Source organism: Abramis brama, assembly GCF_963993115.1.
Source record: "Abramis brama genome assembly, chromosome: 5".
NCBI classification, from domain to species: domain Eukaryota; kingdom Metazoa; phylum Chordata; class Actinopteri; order Cypriniformes; family Leuciscidae; genus Abramis; species Abramis brama.
In genome coordinates, this window is record NC_139967.1 from 6255354 (window position 1) to 6282472 (window position 27119).

The window sequence follows — 27119 nt, forward strand, 5'->3', positions numbered from 1 at the left end:
TACATGAGGGTGTTTGTCCTAATGCAGGACCCTTTCAGCTGGTGGTTTATTTGTTTTTTCCCAGATCCTGTCTCAGAGAGATGTATCAGCCTGGCTGTTCCTTGGTCCAGCGGTGTGAGATGTGCCTGGGTGTTTGGTGACCTCTGCCCTCTGCATGTGTTTTCTTGGCTGGGGTTTAACCGTCCCTCCGCACACATGCTGTGGATGTTCTCCAGATGCATGGCAGAGATGGAGAAGCACAATGGTAAGTAATGTTTGGAGGGCTATTCACACCAGCAGTGGAATGGCATGAATGTCTTTGGAGGTCCATAGGAATACACTGCTTAAATGTATAATGATTTGCACTGCAAAATTTTGCATTGTGTAAATAGTGTAAAAATAAAAATGTGTTATTGTTAAACTCAGCTCCTAGAGGGCCACAGACAATATTATATAATTTATTAAGTATACACTATAATTAGATACTTGAATATTGTATTTATTATTACATTACAGTAAATTATTTATAATGTATTAATATATACATAATATATAAACAATATATTTAATGATAGTATATAATTATTAATTTATATTTTAAAATTATAGATTATTATTATTTATTTATTTTATATAAAATTATATAAAATATATAAAAAAATTAACATAATATAATATATTAAAAAATATATTTTAATATATTAGTAAAATACATATTTTTATTTATAATATATGAATAAATTATATATATATATATATATATATATATATATTTATAATTTAATAGAGTAATAAATATTATATTATATAGTATTCATATATTTATAAATGTATATTTATAACCCTTTGCTCTTTTGCCCTACATTTATAATGTAGTTATTATAAAATGTATGATTATTTTTTAATCTACTTTTATATTATATATAACAAGTTTTCCCAATGTTGTTTCATCCTCGTTTTCTACACCTGTAGGAGTTGAAGTGGTGAGAGCTCCTCTGACTGTGTTAGTCCGTTACAAACAGCCTGTGTCTTTTCCGAGGAAATTCACCATCAGAGTCAGTGAAAACACTTCCGAAACCTCAAGCACAGCATCATTTTCAATGGAGGACCACAGAACCAGGACACTGTACCTCTCCGGACAGATTAAACAACAGTCAAAGGAGAAGGCAGAGTGATGGTGATGTAACTCTTACAGAGTCAGAAGGGAGACTAAACACTTAAAGTCACCATTAAATGGAAGTTGCAACGTATATTTGTCCATGGGGAATTGATTGGATGGTTGTGGTTTGCTATTGGTCGATCTCATGTGAGTGACAGGTTGTCTCGCCCTTGCCAGTAAACACATCATCAGAGAAGTGATTGATTCACCTAGAGATTGGCATGGGGTACTTTCCATAAGATCATCTCTCAATGCAAATCAAACTAGCTTTTAGGCTAACTGAAATAAAATCATGCCAATCTCTAGGTATGGTGAAGGCTATGTGATGATGTGGGGCTATTTTAATTCCAAAGGCCAAGGGAACTTTATCAGGATGCATAGTATCCTAAAAAAAAAGGAATTTAACATAGGGGTGTACTCACTTATGCACCATGTATTTTAAGGAAGAACATTTATTTATTTACGATACATTATTCATTCACAAAGAAAATTGGTGTCCTTAAAGGTTGGATTTTTCCTAATTTTTTAAATTAAGGCATTAAGTTCAATTTCCAAAATATGATTTTTTATTCCTCTTTTTAGTCAACTTTAGCATGGGTGTATTCACTTATGCATTGCACTGTATATATATATATATATATATATGTATATATGTATGTATGTATATATATGTATGTTTATATATGTATATATATGTATGTATATATATGTATGTATGTATATATATATGTGTATATATATAGGTGTATATATATATATATGTGTGTATATGTATATATGTATATATATATGTATATATATATATATATATATATATATATGTATATATATGACATAAATTAATAACAATAAAATTACATCATCAAACAACAGCTACATAAATGACTAATGATTAAAAATAATTATAAATTAACAAAGAAAATAAAACAACACAGATGTATGGCTGCTCTCTTAAAATAACACACACAGGTTGCTATTAAAAATCCGTATATCCTTCATCATGTAGACCTAAATTATGTACTGTATTTGTTTGTGCAAAGAAACATGATAAATAGTACTATAAATAGATTTATAAAAGTGGGATACAATAACTTAAAATAACTTACTTAAAGGGAATAATTTTTTTGGGATAAATATTGCCTTTTAAATGTGATTTTATTTTATATTTTTTGTTTGAATTCAGCCTAATTTGTTTGCATTTCTCTAACAATATTCTAATCAGCGTCTGTATCAGTGGGGAGGAGTTGAGTGGAGGGCCGTTTCTCATGAATATTTCACTCTCTCCCTCTTTTCTTCTCTTTCCCCTTCCCTATGCTTACACACACACACACATGTGTGTAAGTGCTCCATGTGTATTATTCATTAGTGTGTTTTCAGTGTATATGAGGAGGGGGTTTCTCACAGAAGCTCTTTTCTGAACAAGATAAATATATTATAACTTTTTTATCTACGTAATAATTCCTTTTCTCCAATTTCACTTTTTGATGATTTGTAGCGATTCTTAATTTGTAACATCTTAACTTGTTTTAACCTGTTTAGCAGCTCATCCACCCATTTTTGGAAAATTATGTTGCTGTTGTTTACTTCAAACTTGTTTACTTAGTAGGGTTTTAATAATCCTATAGCATTGAAACACAATTAAGCTATTGATGGTGATTAATTAACTAATTTTTGTAAATGCAATCTTATTTTCACTGGAATTTGGTGGATAGATGTATTTTTATACATGCAGCTGTACTTGTAAATGGCTGCAAAATATAATTTGTTGTTTATTTAGTGATACACATTTAACATAATCGTAATTAGTTAGGAAATACCGAGTTATAATGATCAGTTTTTGATGCTAGTTGTGTTGTCTCTTTTTATTGTGAATTCAAATTACCAGCACACTAAATCAAAACATACAAATAACCATCATAAAGCAATTGAATGTATTATATAACTTATATACTATATATATATATATACACACACGCACAGTATATAGTCTTAGACAAGATAAACTAATATCTGGTATAAGACTGCTGTGTAGTGAATTCTTGACTACTCATATGGCCTAATAGACATTATTAATTCATAAAGGCCTGATTCTGTCGTGTGTAATGTGCAGTCATGTGTAATTGGTGTGTTTGGAGCGGTGAGTGGAAAAGCTGCTGTGATCAAAGAAGAAAATAATGAAAGTGTAAGTTCAATATTGTCTAATAAGCTTTGGTAAGACTTCACTATCATATTTCTAAGAGAAGTGGGCTCTTTTCTGTAGTTTGTGACTCTTGATATACAGATGTGTCTGTTTTTGTGTTCCTCACGAGTGACGGCCGTGCCAGTTGGGATGTCTTTCTTCCTCTGAAAATGCCTTGAAGTCTCTTGGGATCTTTGAGTTATTTTTGCTGCTTTTAAAGGCATCATGTCTATTCATCCTGTGGAGAGCGCCGGGGAAGAAACTGCCCACCTCCCATTTTCATTCCCTCGTCTACTCCAGTTTCTTCATCTTTCTGTTCTCTCAGTATCGTAATGTGTATCAGTGCATTTGTGGTTGGCTGTTTTGCATTTCTTCTTTGTTTGCAACATCTGGAGCATTAACAGTGCTGTATCTGTGGATACTAAAAGTAAAGGCATGGATGTTGAGGTATTAGTGTGGTAGTGGAAGGGCAAAAGGTTAATTCCTTTGTGGTAATCCTGAATCCGTAGAGGGTTTATAGGAGATCATATTTCTTTTTGTTTTCTTGACTGTCCAGATGTGACCTGTCTCTTGGACCAGCGCTCTCTGAGGTGTGTTAGGAAGAGCTTGCCATGGTCACCAAAGACAACGCTAACTCTGGTGAGTAGAGAAGGATCTCAGGGCACTTTAATTGAACAAAAACTTAATGTTAATGTGATAGAAATATGTTCTCATTCAGATTTGTAAGATATAAGAAATGGCTTAGATATACATACTCTACCTTTCAAACGTTTGAGGTCATTACAATTTTATTCAGCAAGGATGCATTCAATTTTATATTCATCAAAGTATCCAGAAAAAAATGTGTCATGCTTTCCACAAAAATATGAAGCAGCACTGCTGTTTTCAACATTGATAATGATAAGAAATGTTTATTGAGCAGCAAATCAGCATATTAGAATGATTTCTGAAGGATCATGTGACACTGAAGACTGGAGTAATGATGCTGAAAATTCAGCTTTGATCACAGAAATAAATTACATTTGAAAATATATTTGAATAGAAATAAGGTATTTGAACTTGTAGTAATATCTCACAATTTTTCTATATATGCAGCCTTGGTGAGCATAAGAGACATTACACTACACAAAAACATTACACAATCTTACTGACCTCAAATTATTGAAAGGTAGGCTATACAGACAGACAGATTGTAAATTCATGATAAATTCCAATATTAATAATAAATATTGGTAGATAAATTAGATACATTTTTATTAGTTTGCTTATCGTAATTTTTACTATTGCTGAGTTATTTAAGCTAACTACTAATACTAAGTATTAAGACAATAACTCAACATACTGTATTCTGTAGAACTCATCCCAGATATGAATGTTACCTCAAATTATGTGGCTTGTTAAGGAGAAGTGCTTCAACATATGATTTATGGGTGAAAAAATCTTTTAGACCTTTTAAAGGAGGGACTAACCATGTCTATAGATACCAGTATTATAGTTGTCATTATAAATGATATGATTAATAAGTTATGATAACACGGTTTTTACATTGCGTTAACTCATCAAAATAAGTTAAGCATTTATACAAGTTATACAAGATTCAACTCATTTTTCTTTAATGTAATTTAAGTTGAAAAGACTTAAACATTTAAGTTGATTGTACTTAATGTTTTTTTATTTTTTTTACAGTAGATCAGAATTTCATGGAGACTCTTTTGGTCTTTTTTGACTAAGTAACCACATTGCAACACATTAAAAATGACATCTTAGCAACCGCATATAACAATGCCCTGATATCGTAGCGGTGACTTTTGCATGTGCTAATGTATCTATAGCCATATGCATCCTCTTTTTCACTGTCCTAGGCTCTGTTGGAAAGACAACCTGTGTGAAGAAGCAAAAGTGTATGATGAACAATTCTCAAAAGGATGGGACGCTTTTCAGGGACCCGCAGAACACCATATTTGAACCCGAGCTGACCTTAGAGGTCACGGCTGACGATGGAAGGAAAACAAATCCGACAGAGGTCGCAGTGAACGGTGTTATAGAAACGAATGAACAGACATGTAATGTATGGAGCGTTTCCAATATCCAAAATCTAAAAGAGATGCAATATCTGCACCACGAGGCGGAGGACAGTCTAATCGACGCGTCACTGGACATTGACAAGTCGTCTCTCATGGGTTTCATCGACTCCAGTAACCTGGAGAGCTCGGAGGATGTTCAGACCGTTCCGTGCATCCAGGTGGACGTGAAAACGGATGTGGTGCTGATTGATGAGGATGATGATGATATGTCCCTGAGGGAGAGGACAGTGACTGACATGTCCACTACGGACGGGAACGCGGCCGAGCTCGTGTGTGGGCGTCTCCAGTCAATCTCCTCTGACTCCTCCCACTCTTTGTGTGATGGGCGGAGTCAAGAGCAAGGCTCGACCATGGAGACTCCTAATGAGGAGCAGGAGCTGCCCAAAAAACACACACGCCCCTGCTGCCTCTGTGTTATCATATGATTAAAAAGGGCCGATATTATACACTTTTTGAGCATTTTTTTTTTTTTTTTTTTAAATGTAATTTTATAATGTTAAGGCCTGTTCATATCAAGGACGCTAAAGATGACTATAACGTCAACTTTATTAGACAATATCATTCTGTTTATTAAAAGCACGCACTGCAGTTTTGTCGTCTGCCACTTTAAATGCTTGAGCGCTTTAAAGAAGGATGGATTCTGATTGGCTGTCAATTTTTTTTTTCGTTCATTAGCTGGAAAAAAAATCATTCTGAAAGTGATTCCAACTTTATCATTCCTCTGTTGTTATTGTTATAGTTGTGGTGTGGACTCTGCTATTATTTTACGTTTCGATTTTTAATGAACGACTTTATTGTTATAGTTATTGTCTTTGGTGTGAACGGGCCTTTAGTCGAGGTTTCTTGCGCCCAAAACAGTCATAATTAAGTTTTTCATGACCATTTATAACTCTCTCTCTCTCTGACACAAGTTTATTTGTTGTTTTAAAGTCATTAAATGACTTTCATAACCTATTTTACTCTCATAATGTGACATGTTTCCTAGTGAAAGAAGAAAAAAAGGTAGGGAAAGACTCATCAGAGAAGATTGAGCATGAAAAGTGGAAGTCTTTTACTTCAGAAGAGAAAGAAAAATCCTGTTTTCCATGATATGCCTCCTGAAAGAGTAAATGTGTTTCTGCATGAGCACAATTGCTGTGAGGATCTAGTTTTAAAAGGTTTTGAAAGCTGGTGCTGCCAGACAGAGCTAATTTAAACCTTTAATTTGGCTGCTTTTCCCATGTATCTGGCACAATAGTGTTTGTGTGAATTATACATTTATGTGTATGTGTTTGTCTTTTATCGTAGTTGCACCGTAACCCTGGGCTTGTGAAATATTCAGTGCTGATCTGAGTTTGTAAGAGGTCAGAGAGCACCGCTGGAAATGTGCAGGTAACTATCAGCTGCACAGAGAAAAAAATCAAACGCAGATATTTCTAGCTCGGCAAGCTTGATTTGTTCGATCAGTGACCAAAATGTGTCAGAAGACTGTTAAAAACGCAATGTGAGTACGCTCTGCCTTCAGAGGCGCTATAGCGGGCATTAATGTATAGTACAGGCCAAAAGTTTGGAAACATTACTATTTTTAATGTTTTTGAAAGAAGTTTCTTCTGCTCATCAAGCCTGCATTTATTTGATCAAAAATACAGAAAAAAAATGTAATATTGTGATATATTATTACAATTTAAAATCATATTAGAATGATTTCTAAAGGATCATGTGATAGACTGGAGTAATGATCCTGAAAATTCAGCTTTGCATCACAGAAATAAATGATCATTTAAAGTATAATAAATTGAAAACCAATTATTTTAAATTGTAATAATAATATTACTTTTTTTTCTGTATTTTTGATCAAATAAATGCAGGCTTGATGAGCAGAAGAAACTTCTGTCAAAAACATTAAAAATAGTAATGTTTCCAAACTTTTGGCCTGTACTGTAAATTATAAACATTATTATTGCTACGCCATTAAAAAGGGGTTAAATTTGGGGTTGGTAAAACATTTTTATATTGTTTTTGAAGGAAGTCTTTTATGCTCACAAGGCTGTATTTATTTGATCAAAAATACAGTAAAACCGTAATATCGTGAAATATTATTACAATTTGAAATAACTGTTTTCTATTTGAATACATTTTAAAACATAATTTATTCATGAGATGCCAGATGCCATTACTCCAGTGTCACATGATCCTTCAGAAATCGTTCTTAAATGCTGATTTGCTGCTCAAGAAACATTTCTTCTTCTTATAAGCAATGTTGAACACAGTTGCACTGCTTAATTTTGTGGAAACTGTGACTTTTTCCGGATTCGATCATGAATAGAAAGTTGAAAATAGCAGCATTTATATGAACTACAAATCTTTTGTCAAATTAGAAATGTCTTTAGTGAAACTTCTCATTAATTTACATCCTTGCTGAATAAAAGCATACATTTATTTTAAAGACAAAAAAAACAACCTTACCGACTCCAAACTTTTAAACAGTAGTGTAGATATATAAACAATTCTACAATATTAAAATGGCAGAGACATTCAAAGGTAGTTTTAATTTAGTTACCAGTATATAAGAGAAAATATTGCGTTTGAAATATTTTGTCCTTCTATTGCCAATGTGACAAATGAGCCCGACGTTATATCAGCTGCGATTTTTAACATGTTTTCATAAACAATTTTTTTATTAGACTGCCAAAACTTTTTACATACAACATTTCTATGCATATACAGTACCAGTCAAAAGTTTGGAAACACTACTATTTTTAATGCTTTTGAAAGAAGTCTCTTATGCTCATCAAGCCTGCAGTTAAAAACAAAAACAAACAAAAAAAACAGTAATATTATGAAATATTATTACAATTTAAAATAATGGTTCTCTTTTTTTAATATATTTTAAAATGTAATTTATTTTTGTGATGCAAAGCTGAATTTTCATCAGCAAGTACTCCAGTCTTTGGTGTCTTATGATCCTTCAGAAATCATTCTAATATGATAATTTGATACTCAGTTATTATCAATGATGGAAACAGTTGTGCTGTTTAATATATTTTTTTGGAATACTTTTTTCAGGATTCATTGATGAGTAAAACGTTAACAGCATTTATTCATAAAAACAGCATTTATTCAAAATAAAAACATTTCTAACAATATAAATCGTTACCATCACCTTTTATCAATTTAACGCATCCTTGTTGAATTAAAGTACTAATTTCTTTTAAATAAAATAGTTATTGTTCCCAAACTTTTGAACGGTAGTGTATATTGTTACAAAAGATTTCTATTCTAAATAAATACAGTTCTTTTTAACTTTTTATTCATCAAATAATCCTGAAAAAAATATCTCAGGTTATAAAAAAATATTAAGCAGCACAACTGTTTCCAACATTGATCATAAATCAGCATATTAGAATGATTTCTGAAGGATCATAAGACACCAAAGACTGGAGTACTTGCTGATGAAAATTCAGCTTTGCATCACAAAAATAAATTACATTTTAAAGTATATTAAAAAAGAGAACCATTATTTTAAATTGTAATAATATTTCATAATATTACTGTTTTTTTTTTTTTTTGTTTTTTTTTTTAACTGCAGGCTTGATGAGCATAAGAGACTTCTTTCAAAAACATTAAAAATAGTAGTGTTTCCAAACTTTTGACTGTAGGCTAAAAACCTTTTCATTTCTAAGAGGTTCTATTCGTAGCATAACGTCCAGTTATCTTGCATGTTATGATGTAAGAATGTTGCATACTACTTTTTAAAACCTTTAGCACACACAGCATACTCACATACTTAAAGTATATTCAGTGTGTACTCTGCAGTAAGCACTAGTTTTATATTCAGAACACATCCAAACATCTCAGATGGCAGAACTGGCACATTTTCTGTACAGTGCTCATGAGCTCCATCTCTTCATACGGCTACAATGGTGTCTGTTTTGTACATTTGAATAAAAGCAGTGCATATGTTCACAGCAGCGTACAGTACATTGCTCTTGTGTCTCTCCTGTCTCACATGTGCAGCAGTCAGGTGGAGGAAATGGTTTCTCATCTCACTGGAGGTTTCCGGATGGGCTGAGCGAGGGTGTGTGTTTTGTTGGGAGGGGTTGCTGTGTCTGTGTGTGTGTGTGTGTGTATGAGGGGTGTGTTAGGAGGGTGATAGTGCAGAGAACTCTTATCTTTCATACCCAAACTGTGTTAACTCGCTATCCACAAGAGTTGGCGCTGTCGATGCGTCACACGCTTGTATGTTAATTTATATGTTTTGTACTCTTTTTGTCATGAACATACTAAGAACATGATGTTATTGTTGTTCTTATTAAGATTAATTACAATGTGAGATTTTTGGGAAAGAACTTAAATTTTGTTTTAGGTTATTCTCTTTTGTGCATCAGAAATATGTAGACCAGATCTACACCTCCAAAAAGGTAAGACGATGAATTTACTGTTATTAGAAGCCCACTTTAATCATACATGATTAAACATTTTTAAATAACATGACACTGATAACACAAAGGAATTTTTTTTATAGATAGCCCATCAGCGGAAATTGAAGATGGGTGTATTCACAGCAGTTTGGCAGCTTTCATAAACAGCAGCCAAAAATAGTCATAATCAGTATGTGGCCAGTGATGGTGCAATTCCTGTGGCCATAAGAATGAGCAGGTTCCCTCTCAGAGAGCGACATTTAACTGAATGTGTCAGCGCTGATGATAATAGATGCTCAGTACAAACCGCACAGACCGCTATGTCCTTCAGAAAGCTGAGAGGAGATGAGCTTGACCTCAACTAACCGTTCTGTGCCTCACTCATTCACCATTATCAACAGAGTTCAGAATGGAGGAGGAGGGTCTTTAGGGGGAAATTAGGAGAAATGTGGATCAGAACAGTGATGAATTGAGTTCGCAAGAAGAGAGGAGAGAAAAACAGCGATGACAGTCAAAAGAGTGGCCTTATGCTTCCTGATGATTCAAAGCATCTTTAAAGGTCAGTATCAAACAATTATAGGTGACTTTATACTAATAATCACAACTTTAAAATATTTTTAAATAGTCACAAAAGATTGAAATGATTTAATCCTCGAATTAATAAAAATATGCAACTACTGATTGTCAAAATTGTGTGTGTGTATACTATATATATATACCTGTGTGTGTGTTTATACACTGTAAAAAGTGAACAGTTGGATCAACTTAAAAAAATTACTTCAATTGGTAACACCTAAAGAAATTAAGTTTTCTCAACTTAAATTATCACATTTTATCGTGAAAAACGTGATAATTTAAGTTGAGAAAACTTAATTTCTTTAGGTGTTACCAATTTAAGTAATTTTTTTAAGTTGATCCAACTGTTCACTTTTTACAGTGTATATGTATGTATATATGTATGTATATGTATATATATATATGTATATGTGTGTATTTATTTACATATATATGTATATATATATGAGTGTGTGTGTGTGTATATATATATATATAGATATTGCGTTTAGTATATTTACAGTAGATCCAATCAATTTTTTTTTCATTATAAATTATATTATCAGGATAACAATTAGTGTGAATTAAGTTTATTTACATGAATTGAAAAATAAACATGAATGTGAACAAGTATTTGGTTTACCTTTTGATTTAACCTGATGATCATCCAGCATGATTTGACCATCTCAGTTAACGCCACTAATTTTCCAAGAAATTGTACGGAATTTTATATATTTTTATTCACTTTTTTTGGTTAAAACAATAATAATAATAATATTTTTTTCCCAGAAATCCCCAAAAGTCCCAGATTTAAATTTTATATTCTAGGCTTTAGTAAGTATCCTCATTTCAAAATGGAAATGTCAATCCAGGTTTTTCACTGTGTGCGTGTGCGCGTATCTCTTTCTCTCTGTCTCTCTCTCACACACACACACACGCATATATATATATATATATATATATATATATATATATATATATATATATATATATATATATATATATATATATATATATATATATATATATCCAGGTTTTTCATTCTTCTCCTCAGATATAAGAGTGAAGGCAAACAAAGTGGATGTTTGTGCCTCTTGCCATCAAAAAGCTACCTGTGATGATAAAACTGACGGATCCGGGGGGAAAGTGTGCAACTGCATGTATGGATTTGTCGGCAATGGAAGGACTTATTGCCAAGGTTTGATTATCCTGAGTACTATGTTTTTGATTGATAAACAGATAGGCTATGCTATTTTAAATTTCATTTTTTACGGGGCTTCTGTAACTACGCAAATCTGTACATCACATGATAACTGTATTTATTGCTCCGGTTTTACAGATAAAGATGAGTGTCAGCTGGGTAGAATCTGTGGCGATCACACTAAGTGTCACAATACGTTCGGCAGCTATTACTGCACCTGTCTTGCAGGCTACAGCCCGTCCAATCACATGAACACATTCATACCCAATGATGGAACGTACTGCCTTGGTGAGTCTTCAGTTCAGTAAATAATGCATTTGTGGAGCCATATCATTTGGGCCCCAGCATGTGTTCCCCATATCATTGTTGTTTTGCTGATTGTGTTTCTCAAACATGCACAGAGATGTTACAGGATGGGTGTGAACATGGTGTGGCAAGTGATATATCCTGAATGGGATAATTTGCTAAACAAGTTCTGAGAAATTTATTGCACAACAGTGGCTCAAAAATGTCAAACAGGAGTTGCTCAATGTGAGATGTGTCAAAATACAAATAAAGGACACACTTATCCTGGCTAACAACAACAAAAATAACAAACTAAAAACTCGGCCATATTACATATTACTCAGTAATATCGGCCACATTAGATGTTGGGGGGGAAATGCGCCATCTTGATAAACAGATTTTTTTATAGTAATCATATTAAATAATTCTTTGTACAACACATTTCAAACATTTAATGCAGCTTAAAAGGCTGTACATATCAGAAAACAAACCACATTAACCTGTTGACTGTCACCACCCTTTCTGATCATAGATCTGAACTTAAATGGCTGTAATTCATAATTGCTTTGGAATATAGACCTATAGTCTCTTTTTAAAGAAGATACTCAGCAGAGTATTGCAGAAGTGAAAGCTTTAAAAAAATGAAAGGGTATAAAGTTATAGAAGTTTAGGTTCACTGTAAAGCATACTGAAATAAAAAATAAATTGTATGGGAGGTTAATAAAGGCCTTCTAAAGTGAAGCGATGTTTCACGTCAGAAGGCCTTTACCTCCTAGAGCCGTGTGGAGCACTTTTATCATGGATGGATGCACTTTTATGGACTTCATAACAGAAAAGTCCATTCACTGCCATTATAAAGCTTGGAAGAGCCAGGACATTTTTTAATATAACTGTGATTGTATTCGTCTGAAAGAAGAATTTAATATACACCTTGGATGGCTTGAGAGTGAGTAAATCATGGGCTAATTTTCATTTTCGGGTGAAATAACCCTTTGACAGGCTAAGAAAGTGATTCATCAAAAAAAAAAAAAAAAAAAAAAAAAATCCAATACTTTTTTATGTCTATGGGCATCTTATAGGTTTACTTTGTAAAGATTTTACTCATTTGGAAGCCTTTGTGGTAACACTTTACAATAAGGTTCATTAGTTAACTACATTAGTTAACATTAACTAATAATGAACTGCACTTATACAGCATTTGTTCATCTTTGTTAATGTTAATTTCAACATTTACTAATACTTTATTAAAATCTTGTTAACATTAGTTAATGCACTGTGAACTAACATGAACAAACAATGAACCGCTTTATTTTCATTAACTAACATTAACAAAGATTAACAAAAACAGTAGTAAATGTATTGCTCATTGTTAGTTCATGTTAGTTAATACATTTACTAATGTTTAATAAAGGAACCTTATTGTAAAGTGTTACCGCCTTTGTTATAGATTTCAATGTAATCGTTTTAGTGTCCAAAAAAAATTTGATTGCATATTGCTGCACCTTTTAATTTCATATTCTTATATGTATTCCTTTATTTCTTTTTTCATGTGGTTTTATTTCTTTTTTCACATGGCTGTCAGAGTTGATTGGCTCCAAATAAGCGCACGACGATAGAGAATTCAAAGAACAATCTTTAATCACAAATGCTCAGGAAACTACAGGGCAAACGTAGGAGAAATAGCAAAACAACGTAAACGAGACAGAACCGAGAATTGAATGAATTGAAGGCTTAAATACATTAGGGGGTTGCACAGACTAGTCAACTTTAATGCCCTGCCATGATCCTTAAATCTTGACGTCGACTAGTAGCTGATCATGGCCTATGGAGGGCGCAACAGGATAATAAATCTTTGAAGTCCACTTTTACACTCCATTTCCAACAGTTAAAATGACAAATACTGTAAATGAATACTCAGAGAGTGCTCCATCAGATATGTTTGATTATACCATCTGGTATAATACCATCATTCACACGCAATCACTCTCTCTCTCACTAATGCATTCATATAAATGTAATCTTTACTGTGCTACTTTATCTGTGTCTTGATTTAGAACGAGCAGAAATCTGTGAGAAATATAACAACACAAAGAACTGATAAAAATAAGCCGTTTTGTAGGAGCGCTGAGTCATATGCCATAGCTGACAGTCGACCTCGACTCGACTTTAATCACACAATTGTCGACTTAAAAAAAAAACTGTTTAACCCCTAAAATACACAAACTGAGTAATGAACGGAAAACAGAAAAGGTGCATAAATTAGGAACTATGGAAACTAATAAGGCAAACCAGAACAGGGAAAACAGAACCAAAACTAAATAGACATAGAACTCCACTTTAAATTGGCACTAAAATGCTGTCATAATAGACTCTGTTCTGGTGATTTCAGGCAGCACATTTCTCCTCTCACTCCATGATGTTGTTTTGTCTATAGATCTGGACGAGTGCAGCGTGCAGGGGGTCTGTGGTGAAGGAGGTGTCTGCCAAAACACAGATGGAGATTTCACCTGCTCCTGTCAGATCGGTTACACAGTCCAGGATGGACCAGAACCCTTTAATCCAAACCGAGACGCAACTTACTGCAAGAGTAAGAATGGGGCCAATGTCCTTTACATTAACAAATCACTCATTTGCTCCTCTGGAAATATCACCTGAACCTGAAATCTCCTGAACTGTTTTATCATATTACAGCTGCAATAAATTAATGAATGGATGAAAAGATATGGAAACACTTTAGTTTAGGGTCCAATTCTTACTATTAATGCTTATTAGTTTAGCATGCATATCATTACTAAGGCCCTGTTTACACCTGATATTTAGATGTGTTTTGGTCGATCGGATCACAAGAGGCAATGCTAAATAGAGGTTTAAACAGGGTCTAAAATATTTCGAGCTTGTCCACTTTCAACCACTTCCAGAGGTAGTCGAAAACGCTTTCAACCGGATTGCTTTTGTAGTGTAAATGCTCATGTGGTCGAATGTGTTCAAACAGCCACAAAAGACCGTCTACTCCCCGCCTACTGACCTAATGCATGGGAAGAGCGCTAACCAGACGGGATTTAAACCTTTGTCGGCTGAAGACCTAAGTTTGGTTTGAAGACAAAAAATTACCAAGCACAATGTTCTCTCACCCTGATTTCTAACACACACTCAGTGTTCGTCTGGTCTTGCAGGTGTCAGAGCAGAAGCAAAAGGTGCTGCTCTCCGTGTGTTTTTTCGTCGTCTACGGTCGCGTTCATATGTAAATTGCGCCAGCGTATTTCGTCCAAAAAAGCCCATACATTTAGGCCTCTCTGCTCATAGACCCTCCCATTGAAGAAATCAGGACAGAAGTGGTTGAAAGTAGACAAAAGAGACTAAAACACCAGATGTGAACGAGTGTGTGTCTCCCTCCTCTACTTGTGATCCGATCGACCAAAACACACCTTAATAGCAGGTGTAAACAGGGCCTAAGATAGTGTCTGTTTATTAGTACTTATAAAGCACATATTAATGCCTTATTCTGCATGACCATATTCTACATCCCTTAATCCTACCCACTACCTAAACCTAACAACTACCTTACTAACTATTAATTAGCAGTAATTAGGAGTTTATTGATGCAAAAGTTGTAGTTAATAGTTATTAAATAGTGAGAATTGGACCCTAATCTAAAGAGTGACCAAATATATTAATAGTGGTACTTGCTTAGGACATTAATGTTTCTTCAAAAATTTAGTGGCTTATTAAGGAGAGGTGTGCTTTTAGTTTTCTAAATGATATAATTCACCGGATTAAAAAATCTCATAGATGTACATTGGAGAGGAGACCTGAGCCATATCTAGAGACCAGAATATCAGACTTTTTACTTGGCAACCACCTAGTAATGCCCTAGTAACCATCCAGAGAACCTGAGCAAGCACTTAGCAGCACACCATAGTAACTATACAGCACAAATACTTTAAAACCACCTCAAACCCTCTAAAATCCACCTAGCAATGGCTTAGCAATTGCTAAGTATCTCCAAACCAGTGTGTTTATGATTATGATAATACATTTAAATTATATGATTACAAATAATAGTTTGCAATATCAAGCAACTTAATGATTTATGTTTTTGTAAAGCTAAAATAAAAATAATAAGAAACCAAAAATGTATGCACCTCTTGATGGAAGATGGATGCAAGAGTCCAGCACTCTGTAAAGTCTCCTCCAGCACATCCAAAAGACTTTCAATTAATTTAAAAGGGTGGTATAATGCCCTTTTCACATGATGTAAAATAAATCTCTGATGTCCCCAGAGTGTGTATGTGAAGTTTTAGCTCAAAATACCCCACAGATATTTTTATATAGCATGTTAAAGTTGTCACTTTTTGAGAGTGAGCAAAAACGCACCGTTTTTGTGCCTGTCCCTTTAAATGCAAATGAGCTGCTGCTCCCGGCACAGGGGGCGGAGCTTCAACAGCTTGTGTCCTTTTACCTCACACAGACATGCACTGAAAATTTTGTAGTCCTTAAAAAGCAATTTCTTTAAAAGATAATATCTCCCTTTGCTTTGAACTTTGAGCGTCGTAACTTTGCAGATGTTGTTTACCGGTATGTTCAAACAGCAAAATTACACACTAACTAAAGTTAGAGAAGTGAAATCATAATCGACCACCCCTTTAAGCTCTGGACTGGAATGTGTAAAAATGATTCTTTATGCTCCCTCATAACCATTCTTTCAGAATTTGAGCCTGGTGAATCTTTACATTGCCATCCTAGAATATGGCCATGATGTGTCTTCATACATGGTTGTTTTAGTAATGAAAAGCTACACACTCCACCAATTAGGATCAGAAGAACTGTTGCCAAACATATAACATGCTAGAAACATAATAATCACTGCAATAATGATCCAATCATAGACTCTTAAGCATTTGCAATCTAATCCCAAACAGCAAGTTTATATAATGTTATTATATAATGTTAGTGTGCAGTGTATATAATGTTATTAATATTAATGTTAAATTATGTTGAAGTAATGGACCTGTTTTTGTGTGTATGGTTTGTATAGTGATAGATTGCGGGTCTCCTCCTTCAGTCCTCCACGCCGACCGGCTCTCCCCCACTAACACACACTACAGCAGTGAACTCCAGTACGGCTGCCGGGAGGGGTTTCAGTGGAAGAGAGGACAGAATTCATCCGTCTGTGGTCTGGATGGAAAGTGGCACGGACCAAGTTTGGTCTGTGAAGGTAATGTTTACATGTGAGCAAAAAATGTCTGCACGACTATCACATTAGGTGTGTGACACCGCATTTCCAACCCATTTTGCTTCCATAATTTGATGCATTTCAGAGTGAAATGGGATATTCAACACACAAACACAAAAAAGTGTAGGGGTCACACAACACAGGCTTATACAAATTCATTGCATATTTTACCGTCACCTGACATAAAATATAATCGATTTCTTCGTAGAAGTGGACTGTGGAGAACCTCATGTTATGCCTCAGTCAAAAATGGTTTGGAATAACATCTCTCGAATGGGATCATTGGCGGTGTATGTGTGTGACCCACAGTTTTATAACAGTGGACGTGAGAATGTGTCAGTATGTACTGCTCATGGGACATGGAGCCGTCCGGACTTCCAGTGTGAAGGTATCTGCTTCTGTTACTTATGTCGACAGAAATATGACCGCGTATCTCAAGCAAAGAATCAGTTGAGATTGTTTATGTGTGTTTAGAGATACAATGCGGTTCTCCTCCGGGCCTGCCTCACTCAGTGTTAATCTGGAACGGTGTCAGTAAGATTGGTTCTGTGGCTCTGTATAACTGTGTAACTGGATATCACAGTTTGGATACAGGAAATGTGTCCGTGTGTAAAACCGACGGTCAGTGGAGTAACCCAGACTATTCTTGTGAAGGTACAGAGATTTTTTTTTATTTTTAAAGAAAGTTTTAAAGACATAGTTCACCAAAAAAAATCAAATTGTCACAATTTATTCATTTATTTTATTCATGTCAACACGAGTTTCTTTCTTCCCTGTAGAACTCAAAATAATACATATTCCAGGATATCCTGGCTGCTCTTGTACATACATTGAATGAATTATGTTTTATGCAAAAATTATGTTCTTCCTCAGTATTTTTGTCTTGAATTCCAGTACAAATATCTAAACATTCTTAAATCAAGATACATTTACTTGAGAAGCAAAATGACATCAGATATTTAGTCTTGTTTTCTGAAAAATGTAGTTTGTGCATAAAACAAGAAAAAAATATTTGGCAGTAGGGTCAGAAAAAGAACCTTAATTTAATTAGATATGAATTAGATATTTTGTCTTTGTTTTAAGCATAAATGCACATATTTTTGACATGTCACAAAACAAGACTTAATATCTTTAGTCATTTTGCTTCTCAAGTATGTATCTTGATTTAAGAACGTTTAGATATTTGCTAATCGCTGGAAAAGAAGACAAAAATACTGAGGAAGAACATAATTTTTTTTTGCAGTACAGTCAAATGGAAATTATAATGACGAATTATATTATTATCGCTATTATTCAAATCTTCTGAGGACATATGAAGTGCTTTCTGTGTGATTCTGCATATTCAAACTTCTGATTTTTTTATACTTTCTGATTTTCTTATACACTCTTAAAAATAAAGGTTCCAAAAGGGTTTTTTTCAGCAATGCCATAGAAGAACCGTTTTAGGTTCCACAAAGAACCTTCAATAAAAAACAGTTCTCAAAAGAATATTTTTTGAAAAGTATGAAAAGACACATTTTTTTCATCACTTTTAAAATTTGTGCAATGGAAAGATTCTATGGACGTTCAAGGTACCTTATGTAACCATCAATGCCAATAAAGAGCCTTTATTTTTAAGAGTGTATAAGCAATGTTATTCCTCTGCTCTTCATAATACTGCAGTGATTCGGTCATAAATTGACTTGTCATTTCCTTCTCAACAGAGATTGTGTGTGAGGAGCCTCCTATACTACCCCTCACTGTACAGATATGGAATGGCAGAGTCACATTTAACAGCACTGTAACATATCACTGCAAACACGGTTACTATCCTAAACAAGGACATAATATATCTGTGTGCGCTGAGAACGGTTATTGGACAAAACCTACTCTGTTGTGTGAAGGTAATAGTTTGCATGCTTTTTTTTTTTACTCAGTTAAGATTGTTTTAAAAAATAAATGAACTGACTTTCTTTAATGTGTAAACTGAAGACATTTTCAAGGTTTTTGTTGTTTCTCAGAGGTGAACTGTGGCATACCGCCTTCTCCCCCCCTCTCTGTTATGATATGGAGAGGAGACACTAAAATTGGATCTAGTGTGTCTTATAAGTGCATTGAAGGATTTCATAATGTTAGGGAAGGAGATACTTCAGTTTGCGATTCAGAGGGAATCTGGAGTGAGCCTGATTTTCTGTGCCAAGGTATATTTTTGCACTTTTATTTCTTGTTGACATGTTTTCTCCCTTTATTTTGTGAACGGGTCATTCTCAAGAAACGGTGCAATTTAGGTCTCTGTCAAGTCAAATCAAGTCACGTTTTTACAGATTGTTTCAAAGCAGCTTCACAATAATAAAAAAGAAAATAATATTATTACTGTTCTTCAATTATGAAACAAAACCAATTTTAGCTGTAAAGCAGCTCTAAAAAAACAATAGTGTCATTCAACTCAATTTAGTCCAAAGTTGATTCAAATTATTTCAATAACTGAATGTTAAAAAAGTTAATTAGTTATGAAGCAAAATCTGTTCAACTATAAAGCAGCTCTACAGAAGACAATAGTGTCATTATTCAGCTCAAGTCAGTGTTAATTCAGTTTAGTTCAATAAAAGTGCAAAGTCAAATTATAAAAACAAGCTTAAATCAACTATAAGCAGCTCTACATAAGGCAATAGTGCTGATTCAATTGTTCAATAATCATGTTTCAGAGTTCATGAAACAAATCCGATTGAGCAATAAAGCAGCTCTACAGAATCATTGTTGATATTAGTAATTATGATATGATAGTGATATAATTACTGAATTAAGTCGTTGATTATTTAATAGATGTAACTATTAAGTGAATTAGAAATTTTTGAATAATAACTCTTGAATTGCGTGTTTGTGCATTTTGGGCGCGTGAGAATGAAGGGAAAGGTTGACCATTTCATGAGAATGACCTATGTGATATTTCAGTGCTGTCCTCTTTAATAAGCTGATAATATGTATGCACATGTACAGTGTGTCTGTATGTGTGTTTGTTTAGAAGTAGACTGTGGCGTCCCCGTCTCACTACCTCACTCAGTTGTGTTGTGGAATAGCAGCTCCAGTCTGGGCTCTATGGCCCTCTATGTGTGTGAAGCTGGATATCGCACTGTGGGTGAAGGAAATGTGTCTCTGTGTAACTCAAATGCAAAGTGGAGCAAAGTTAACATGAGATGTGAAGGTACTGACAACATTCTGTCATCATTTACTCTCCTTCACATCATTTAAAACTTCTTTGTGGAACACAAAATGCTGCTTTACACTTTAGGTCGTCATATTTTCAATGGGAAATGATGAGATATGCAGCATTTCTGCAGTGGTCTTTATTTCTAACACTCTACACTGGTCTCAATAAACAGAGATAAACTGTGGACCTCCCCCAGAATTCCCACTAACAGATATAAAGTGGAACAAAGCATCTGTACTGGGCAGTGTGGTTCAGTACAAATGTAAATATGGACTCAAACAGGAGAGTGACAAAAACACATCAACGTGTACATCAGATGGATCATGGGAAAAAGTCTCTGTAACGTGTATAGGTAAACAATTGAATTCCTAATAATGACATACACTATGCTTAAAGGTTTGGGGTCAGTTATTATTTTTAATTATTTAACTCAACATTAAATTGATGAAAAGTGAGAGTAAAGATATTTAATGTCATAAAAAAAATTCCCTGTTTCAACAAAATGCAGTCCAAATGTTTTTAACATTTGATAATAATAAGAAATGTTTTTTAAAGGAACAAATCAGCATATAATGATTTCTGAAGGATCATGTGACACTGAAGACTGGTGTAATGATGCAGAAAATTCAGCTTTCAACCAGATGGAACTGGATAATATTCTGATTGTTCCAAACCAGTCTGACTTCTGACCTATAATGCTGCCTGAATCATAATCATACACTGTTCGTTCATTGGCCAGAGGAGAAATGGCCCCCGACTGAGCCTGGGTTCTTGGCTTGGCTTGCTTAGTTGGAGACATTAAATTTAATATTCAACAATAATATTGATCTGCCTGCATTGACACTATTATACAAGAACTAAACTGAACTGGACAATGACATCATGGTTTACTCCAGAGCAGCTATATATATATATATAAATTAATTAAATTAACTTTTTTTAAACAAAAATGAAACATCACTGAAATTACTTAAGCTGGACTGTGACCCCAAACTTATGAACATTAGTGTAAATACCATGAATATCATACATACTGCATTTTCACAGGGGTTTATTTGTCACGTGGAAAGCAATTACAAGGTCTATATTTTAGTAACTAGTCCAAAAATAGGAAACAAACACAATATCACACAGGGCTTTATTTAAGTAAGAGCTAACTAATACATTTCACGTAGAGAATGTAGAGGAAAGTTACTTTTCTTGTGTAATAATAGTGGAAATGTTTTATATATATATATATATATATATATAACTACAGCTTAACTACAATATATATATATATATATATATATATATATATATATATATATATAGTACAGGTCAAAAGTTTGGAAACATTACTATTTTTAATGTTTTTGAAAGAAGTTTCTTCTGCTCATCAAGCCTGCATTTATTTGATCAAAAATACAGAAAAAAAATGTAATATTGTGATATATTATTACAATTTAAAATAATTGGTTTTCAATTTATTATACTTTAAATTATCATTTATTTCTGTGATGCAAAGCTGAATTTTCAGGATCATTACTCCAGTCTATCACATGATCCTTTAGAAATCATTCTAATATGATGATTCATTATCAAAGTTGGAAACAGTTCTGCTGCTTAATATTTTTTCATAACCTGTGATACTTTTTTAGGATACTTTGATGAATAAAAAGTAAAAAAAAAAATAGAAATCTTTTGTAACAATATACACTACTGGTCAGTAATTTGGGGTCGGTAATTTTTTTTACTTTCTTTTTTTGAAATAAATCAATACTTTTATTCAGCAAGGATGTGTTAAATTGATAAAAAGTGATAGTAAAGAAGATTTATATTATTAGAAAATATTTTTTTTATTTTGAATAAATGCAGTTCTTTTTAACCTTTTATTCATCAAATATATTAAGCAGCAGAACTGTTTCCAACACTGATTTCTAAAGGATCATGTGATAGACTGGATGTCACATGTGACACTGAAGACTGGAGTAATGATCCTGAAAATTCAGCTTTGCATCACAGGAATAAATTATTTTAAATTAAGTATATTCAAATAGAAAACTTTTATTTTAAGTTGTAATAATATTTCACAATATTTCACAATATAATATTTTTCTGTATTTTTGATCAAATAAATGCAGCCTTGATAAGCATTAGAGACTTCTTTCAAAAATATAAAAAAATTTGAATGTTTCCAAACTTTTGACCTGTACTGTATATATATTTGTAGTTAAGCTGACTGTCAGAAATAACCCTACAGTATGACGACTAATCCACAAGGACAAATTACGATGAGAAAAAGAGAACAATATCACATCCTTATATTCTGTCACAAATGTCCTATATTCGGATCAACATATTTCAGAACAATATCTGGAATGTCATATCAATATCATAACCATTTCTGTGTGTTTTCTCTCTATAGCACATTGTGGCCCTGCTCCAGAGGTGCCGCACGCAGAGGTAGCGTGGGACAACAACACTGCAGTGATCCACCGCTGTGTTAAAGGACACTACAGACACACAGGAAGTGACATTTCAATATGTGACATCACAGGAAAGTGGCAGATAGCCACCCTGCATTGCAAAGGTAAACACACACTGTCATTGTTCACAGCAAAAGTGTTGGAAATCAATTAAAACATAGTGTGACATAGCCAAAAGAGTGGTTGTTGACATCGAATTTGGTCTAAAATGCTTCTAATTCTCTGTGTTCCAGAGCTGAAACTGATAATTAATGATCTGGTGGTGATTAATGAAAGATGTCTGCACTGGAATGCAGAGAACGAGGAATATAGGGAGAAATACACAGTGAGTATTCATCAGTTTGTTTTAGCTATGTCTTTGCACTGTTGTTGTCTCTCAATCATGAAATGAGGTTGTATGTGACATCTCAACACAGGTGACGTTCGTTGGATTGCGAGACTTTGATCGGCTGTTTAGTGACAGGAGAAAAAAGAAGTTCAGCTCCACTGCCCCGTTGCCTGTTCTCTGTCTAAATCTCTTGCCTGCTACAAACTACACCATAACCATTACAGCCGAGTCCACGCGAGCCACGTCTACAGTTACAGCAAACACTAGCATACCAGGTACAAAACAAAAGCTGCAAACATCCATAATCCACAAACAACATTTAGTTTTGTAAGTAATACGTTTTTAAATTACGTGCACCCTAAAAAAGATTACACTGGCTCAACTTTAAAGATTAAGGTAACAATTTGAATACATCTTTTTTAAAGTAACACCGTGTAAATATTTACTGAGTAAATACCGTGAGACTTTTATAGACAGACTAACCCAATTTGTTTAGTACAAACTCTAAAAGCTTAATTAAGTTGAACCAACTAATTTTAATTCCAATGTTTTGGGGTGCACTGTTGAATTGTTGACAATAAGACCAGGAACGTGCATTAAAGGGATAGTTCGCCCAGAAATGAATATTCTGTCATCATTTACTCACCCTCAAGTTGTTCCAAACCTGTATGAGATTCTTTGCTCTATTGAACACAAAAGAAGATATATTTTTTAAAATGTTGGTAATTAAACAGTTGACAGTAGCCATTGAATTCCATAGTAGAAAAACAAATAGTCAATGGCTAGCGTCAACAGTCTGGTTACCAACATTTTAAAAAATATATCTTCTTTTGTGTGGATTTATGAGTGCCATTGTGTGGTGCTTACTGACATCCAAAACAATAAAATTAATTCTCGTTGTCCTTGTATTTTGATTTGGACACTGTACTTCTTGTGTTCTGTTACTAGTCCCCCCCACACCAGTAATCAAATACAGTGAAGTAGAGGCTTCATCGCCCACTCTCAGATTATGGAGATCGACCAACACACTTGACTCAATATGGTAAAGACGCTTAACATTCCTTAACATTTCTTAGTTAATGTAACACTTTACAATAAGGTTTCATTAGTTAACATTAGTTAACTACTTTAGTTAACATGAACTACAGTAACAATTAACTGCATTTCTATAGAATTTATTAATCTTAGTTAATGTTGATTTCAGTATTTACTAATACATTATTAAAATCAAAAGTTGTATTTGTTAACATTAGTTAATGCACTGTGAACAAACAATGAACAGCTGGATTTTTATTTACTAATATTATCAAGGATTAATACATACAGTAACAAATGTATTGCTCATGGTTAGTTTATGATAGTTAATACATTATCTAATGTTAACGAATGAGACCTTATTGTAAAGTGTTGGCATTAATGCCAAAATAATGCCTAATAAAAAGTTAATGCCATATGGGAATATGTAGTGGATTCAAACATCTGAGACCAGACTTGAAAATGCTTTTAATTTGCATTCTTTTCTCATTTAAAACAAAAGTTTTAATAAAAAATTATATTATCAGCATTAGAATTTTTGCAAATGTGAAATAAAAAAATGAATGTTTTTGGTGTGTCATAAAAATACAACCGTTCAATGTTAGTACATGCTACTGAAGTTTAGGTCCATCAAATAATATTAACAGATACACATTTTGATTTTAATAATGTATTAGTAAATGTTCAAATTAACATTAACTAAGATTAATAAATGCTTTAGAAGTATTTTTTTTAGTAGTTAATGTTAACTAATAAAGTTAACAAATAAAGTGTTACCAAAAATGCATATGAAATTATGGTATATTTAGAAAAAAAAAACTTGCAATTTGATCCCACTGTATAGATAATTCAATATTCAGTTGCTGTGAATGTCTTTTTGTGTCTCATGTCTTCAGCATGTACCAGGTGTTCGTGTTCCCAGTCGAGGGTGTGATGCTGTTTGACTGCACCTCGTCTGTAAGTCCGCGGTTCTTCTCGCAGCAGAGATGTGACCGAGGGTACGTCACGGCCCAGATCCAGCTCAGCGGTCTGAGTGCAGAGCTGAACTTCACTGTCGGGGATCAGCAGCTCTATGGAGACTTCTTCAACGCACCTCTGGAAAACGGAAAAGACTATTATATTATCCTCCGCACTGTATGTCAGTGGGGAAAGGTGGGAAGACATCTTAAGACAACCTGTAAAAGTAATGCATTAAAAATGCTTTGAATTTTCTCTAACTTCACTCTCTGTGTTTTCTTTATTAGTCTAGAACACAGTCTTGTGTAATCTGGGCTAAGGCCCGAGGTAAGGATCATAAATCTCTCTAACACTGCTTTGGGCTACCTGCAAATTCTATGTAAAAAATAACCCGGCGTGGTTCAGTGTAAACCGTTTCTTTTCTCACATTAGGAACATCCTACATCATGAAGATGTCTGCTCTTGTAACTGTTGGATCCATAAGTGCTGTTGGCTCAGTCATTGTCATAGGATACTGGTACAGCTGGTGAGATCACACTGAAAGGATCAAATTTTGTGCCTTGTATTTACTTTAAGCACTGTCAAATTATTTTCAATTTTTAATTTTTTGTTTTGTTTTTACAGGTACTGTAAAAAGTCCAGTCCCAGATTTTTTTCTCCAGTTTTATAAACAATCTTCACACACTGATTCCTTTGTTCTGAAATAAAACTGTTTGCGATACTGATGAATTATATTGTGTCATCTTTTCATGCAATCAGAAACATCCTGCCATAGTATTCACTTTGCAGTTTAGTAGATGAAGTTACTGAATTTACAGTAGGATAATTTATTATAATGAAAACCAACTTGAAACACGCAAGGAAAAATAGTAAAAAGGTCCAATCATCAATGTTTCCCAATGTCTATATTTAATTTAAATATTGTCCAGAGTGCACATAGACAGCATTGATTTTCACAGTGATGAAAAGGATGGATCATGAAGATTTAAAAAAAAAAAACATAAATCTTTTAAAAACGTAAATATGTCCTTTAGATGGCAGTGCACTACCACTGTTCCCCCCAAACACACATATATAAATATGTGTGTGTGACACACACTGATCTTGTTTAGGAAGAGCATCACTGAATACCATGCTGAAAACAGTGAAAGTCTGGCCACCGTCTGAGTCACCAATCGCGTTTATACAAAACCAGATTATTATTATTATTTTTTATTTTATTTCAGATGATGATATTTTGGTAAATATGTACATTCCTAATGCCAGTAGTCTATGAGGGAGCATGGCATCCCTATGGCATTTAGTTGTGGGTGTAGTCCGAATGGTTATATATACTTGTGTGTGTGGGTGTGTATCAGATGAAGTATATCTTTGTATATATATATATATATATATATATATAAAGAGAGAAAGAGAGGATTATTTTTATTTGATTTATCTTGAGAGAAGGCCTGGTGGGCGTGGTTTGTAGCTCCCCATCCTGTCAATCACCCAGACCGGGTGAAGAAGGCGCGCTGCGACAGAAATATCTCACCTCAGACTTTAGATTTATGTCACGATCAGTTTTAATTGCACAGGTGACCGTTTAACTCTATAATCTTGTATAAATTAATGTAATCCATCTTTTCGTCATCGTTCGTCATTTCAAAAGAAGCGACATTTCCCAGTATATTGTAGTATCGTTTGACAGGCCACATCAAAATCAGTTTTCGTAGCAGTTTTCATTTCACATAATTCCGTGCAACTGAGGAACAAATTTGCACTTTTCTTTGACACTGGACTCCCAATCGCATAAAAATTCAGATTAATCCACAACAAAGGAGACGATCGTAATATTGATCGATATATTGTAATGTATTACGTTAGGTCTTTTTTTTTTTTTAAAGATCCGTTGGTGTGGTTTCAATATGAATAACCACACCATGTCTAATTCCTGTGGTCAAACCCAACAAAGTGCAAGTTTCATGACTGTCGGGTATAAAGGTATTGATTACATCACTGAGGTGAGTTCCTGCACTGATTTACATTCATGTAACTTAACTTACTATAATATAGTTAACCTATATTGA

General features: G+C 33.8%; 3 protein-coding genes across 4 annotated transcripts in view; all 3 read left to right on the plus strand.

Annotated features, from left to right (window-relative positions):
- Positions 1 to 27119, plus strand: part of LOC311082737 (uncharacterized protein) — a 212721-nt gene that overhangs the window by 1820 nt on the left and 183782 nt on the right. The window contains exons 4-6 of one of the 2 annotated variants that reach the window (XM_084113795.1): positions 65 to 244; positions 952 to 1156; positions 3874 to 3956. In XM_084113795.1, the coding sequence (XP_083969921.1) occupies positions 65 to 244; positions 952 to 1154 (383 nt within the window). In that variant the 3' untranslated portion in view covers positions 1155 to 1156; positions 3874 to 3956. Of the gene's footprint in view, positions 1 to 64; positions 245 to 951; positions 1335 to 3873; positions 3957 to 27119 lie in introns of those variants that run through there. The other variant, XR_014606155.1, reaches the window with a different exon arrangement.
- On the plus strand, positions 3785 to 5954 carry LOC311082740 (uncharacterized protein). Its single transcript, XM_084113799.1, has 2 exons — positions 3785 to 3956; positions 5180 to 5954. Exons 1-2 carry the CDS (start codon positions 3929 to 3931, stop codon positions 5824 to 5826), a joined length of 675 nt encoding a protein of 224 aa, XP_083969925.1. The 5' UTR covers positions 3785 to 3928; the 3' UTR covers positions 5827 to 5954.
- susd1 (sushi domain containing 1) lies at positions 9519 to 25775 on the plus strand. The gene is made up of 20 exons (XM_084113792.1): positions 9519 to 9801; positions 9906 to 10360; positions 11411 to 11554; positions 11696 to 11845; positions 14277 to 14429; positions 16878 to 17057; positions 17284 to 17463; positions 17550 to 17729; positions 18779 to 18958; positions 19076 to 19255; positions 20077 to 20256; positions 20435 to 20614; positions 22670 to 22834; positions 22964 to 23055; positions 23147 to 23333; positions 24007 to 24100; positions 24990 to 25245; positions 25338 to 25377; positions 25483 to 25576; positions 25675 to 25775. The coding sequence occupies exons 2-20, from the start codon at positions 10306 to 10308 to the stop codon at positions 25718 to 25720; spliced, it is 2736 nt and encodes a 911-aa protein (XP_083969918.1). The 5' UTR covers positions 9519 to 9801; positions 9906 to 10305; the 3' UTR covers positions 25721 to 25775.